Source organism: Paralichthys olivaceus, chromosome 5, assembly GCF_024713975.1.
Source record: "Paralichthys olivaceus isolate ysfri-2021 chromosome 5, ASM2471397v2, whole genome shotgun sequence".
NCBI classification, from domain to species: Eukaryota; Metazoa; Chordata; class Actinopteri; order Pleuronectiformes; family Paralichthyidae; genus Paralichthys; species Paralichthys olivaceus.
Genome location: NC_091097.1, coordinates 13,148,392 through 13,151,415, shown reverse-complemented (window position 1 = coordinate 13,151,415; position 3,024 = coordinate 13,148,392). Strand labels below are relative to the sequence as shown.

At 45.4% G+C, this 3,024-nt stretch overlaps 2 protein-coding genes across 2 annotated transcripts; one reads left to right on the top strand and one right to left on the bottom strand.

The window, feature by feature from the left end:
• The first annotated feature begins 424 nt into the window (after positions 1-424).
• On the top strand, positions 425-1,789 carry LOC109638704 (dexamethasone-induced Ras-related protein 1-like). Its single transcript, XM_020101798.2, has 2 exons — positions 425-785; positions 896-1,789. The coding sequence occupies exons 1-2, from the start codon at positions 515-517 to the stop codon at positions 1,417-1,419; spliced, it is 795 nt and encodes a 264-aa protein (XP_019957357.1). The 5' UTR covers positions 425-514; the 3' UTR covers positions 1,420-1,789.
• A 361-nt stretch (positions 1,790-2,150) lies between these two features.
• Positions 2,151-3,024, bottom strand: med9 (mediator complex subunit 9). The gene is made up of 2 exons (XM_020101792.2): positions 2,864-3,024; positions 2,151-2,644 (listed from the first exon to the last, which is right to left on the bottom strand). Exons 1-2 carry the CDS (start codon positions 2,941-2,943, stop codon positions 2,425-2,427), a joined length of 300 nt encoding a protein of 99 aa, XP_019957351.1. The 5' UTR covers positions 2,944-3,024; the 3' UTR covers positions 2,151-2,424.

Genomic DNA, 3,024 nt, shown 5'->3' with positions numbered 1-3,024 from the left:
GTACATGCACGTAAGAAGTTTATGCATATATTGTCCATCAAACTATATAATATGGACTCACGCATACAATGAAAGCAACTGTGTGGATACTTGTCTAATCTATCAGCAGTTTGTTTAAGGGTTTTAACATTCAAATCATGTTTGTGGGCAGTTCATTTATGATTACGCGTGAAAATATGATGTTGAAATGATCAAACAATGATGTTATCATGTTTGAAATCAAGCCCGTATCTTCCCCGGATTGTGCCGATGAAGGCTGGACACATCTGACGCACAGAAACAACCATAGTAACACTATGATTTCGGGTCTTTCTCCCCCTTCGCCAAGGATGGAGCTTGACGCATGACGCATTGGGGAGGCGCAGCTGACTCGCCCTATAAATTGCCAGCATGCACTCCTCCAGCTTCAGAGCGAGCTCGCTGATCGCTGGGATTGAACCCTCACATCACTCAAAGGATTTAAACCCCAACAACCTCTTGCCACAGCAGCCACACGGTTGCAGCATCTGCAAGCATGATTAAGAAAATGTCACCATCCGACAACGAGTTCGACATACCGGCCAAGAATTGCCACAGGATGGTGATCCTGGGCTCCACCAAAGTTGGGAAGACCGCCATCATCTCTCGGTTTCTGAACGAGAGGTTCGATGATCAGTACACGCCGACTATTGAGGATTTTCACAGGAAATTCTACAACATCCGGGGAGAAGTTTACCAGCTGGACATTTTGGATACGTCTGGAAATCACCCCTTCCCTGCAATGAGGAGGCTTTCAATTCTTACTGGTGAGTTTAAAACCACTTTACGCATCATGTAATCCTGCTCCCTGCAGAGTTTGTTCAAATGAAAATATAATTATTTGATTCTAACTTGTTTTTATCTTTGTGTTTTACAGGTGATGTGTTCATCTTGGTATTCAGTCTGGATAACAGGGAGTCCTTCCAGGAGGTGCAGCGCCTGAAGCGCCAGATCTACGAGACTAAGTCTTGCCTGCGAAACAAAACCAAGGAGAACGTGGACGTCCCGCTGGTGATCTGCGGCAACAAGTGCGACAAAGACTTCTACCGTGAGGTGCAGGAGGAGGAGATCGAGCGGTTGGTGGGGGGAGACGAGCACTGCGCCTACTTAGAAATCTCGGCGAAGAAGAACACCAACGTGGACCAAATGTTTCAGACTCTCTTTACAATGGCAAAGCTGCCCAACGAAATGAGCCCCGACCGCCACAGCAAAGTGTCCCTACAGTACTGCGACGTCCTCCACAGAAAGTCCTTCAAAAACAAGAAGTGCAAAGACGGGAACGCATATGGGATTGTGGCCCCGTTTGCGCGGAGACCCAGCGTGCACAGTGACTTGATGTACATAAAGGAGAAGGCAGTAGGAGGCAGTCAGGCCAAAGAGAAAGGCTGCATCATATGCTGACAGTTGTTTCTGTCATTGTGCAAGAGACCTTTTTTTTTTTAAAGACTTGAAAGAGCTGAGACCGAGGCCAGTCATCCTGAGTACAGAGCTCTAAAGACAACAAACTGTAGCTGTGGGTGCCTGTTGTGACCTGAGCTGAGACATGTGGGGCAGGTGGCTCAGCTTGCAGGCCTGTCCCTGTGTATACTGATGCTCCGAAAATGCTGTAAAATCTACATTAGTTTGCCAAGAGCAGCACTTCAGAAAAGAATGTTTACATTTTACAAATTTTTTCAAACTTGGGAGATTTGTTGTGTCATGAACAAATTTGAATCTGAATGTATATTTATTGTGTCGATGTCAACTTTTGTATTAAAATGAAAAAACTCGACTTTACTTTTTACCCTTCTCTTCTCTCTTTTTTCACGCAAAACACAACCAAGTTAAGCTAAAATGCACGTTTCTGCAGCCTGCCTCTGCTGAAAAAAGAAAAATCTTCTTTCTGTGCATCATATGTTGCCTCTTCCTGTCACTTCATACACAAACTGCTGAACTGAGAGTCCATTAGGGACCCTTAGCCCACCCCCTACAGTTTGAAGCACTTAACTCGAAACAATCTGCATTATATGTGGAGAACATGTACTGAATCACTGGATTTTGGAACCATAAATCCTTTTTTAAACATAAAGAATCCATGTGCATCTTGTTAACTTGAAGAAATCAAAATTGGTCAAAGAAGGGATTTAAGCCAATTAGTTCTTAATGTACTAATTTTATTACAAAATATGAGAGTTGATAGATCAGAAACTTACACAATGAAAAACTACATTTGTACAAACTCAACATAACTAATTTGCACTTCAGAATATAAAAAATAAAACAGAGACAACAATGTCTGAAAAAGACTGTTCACTGCAACTGAGAGAGAAAAAAGAATCAGTCCCTCTTCATTTAAACGTCCATCCAGTCTCTTGTCTGCTGTGGTGAGGATGTCTCCCCCTGCACCGCAGTGATCGGTCTCCAGTGTCACGATGCTTTGGGCACGTCAAACATGCACAGACTCCTGTATTTCTGCAGCAGCTGGTTCTTGGTGCGGACCTGCTCCCGCAGCGTGGCCAGCTGCTCCTGCTGCTCCCCCGGGCTGCAGTCGATCCCGGGCATGTTGGAGATCTGCTCCCGAGCCTCCTGGATCTTTGTCTTCAGCTTGGCCAGCTCCTGATGGACGTCCTGACTGTCCTTGTCCATGCTGACAAGACAAGGACACGGGTGGTTTAAACATCACACACAGACCGTGCGTGTTTTCATTTAGGACATATACATTTTCATGTTGTTTCTGAGTGTTAGCAGCTAACGTTAGCTTTAGCTAGCAAATCAACACGCTCGCAAACTGCAGCGAACACATGTGGACGAGTTCTCGCAGAGCAGTGAACACACAGTTCAAATCGACACATGTCTGCCGTCTTACCATTTGATAATGTCATGAACTAAAGGCAGCAAGGAGCAATCCTCGTTCTCCTTCTCCAGCTTCTGCTGAGCCGCCGCCATCGCGACGCTGCTTGCTCGCGGCGCAGTCGATTGACGTCACGTATCAGTATCAGCTGCTGACGTCGACACACAGAAAACGCC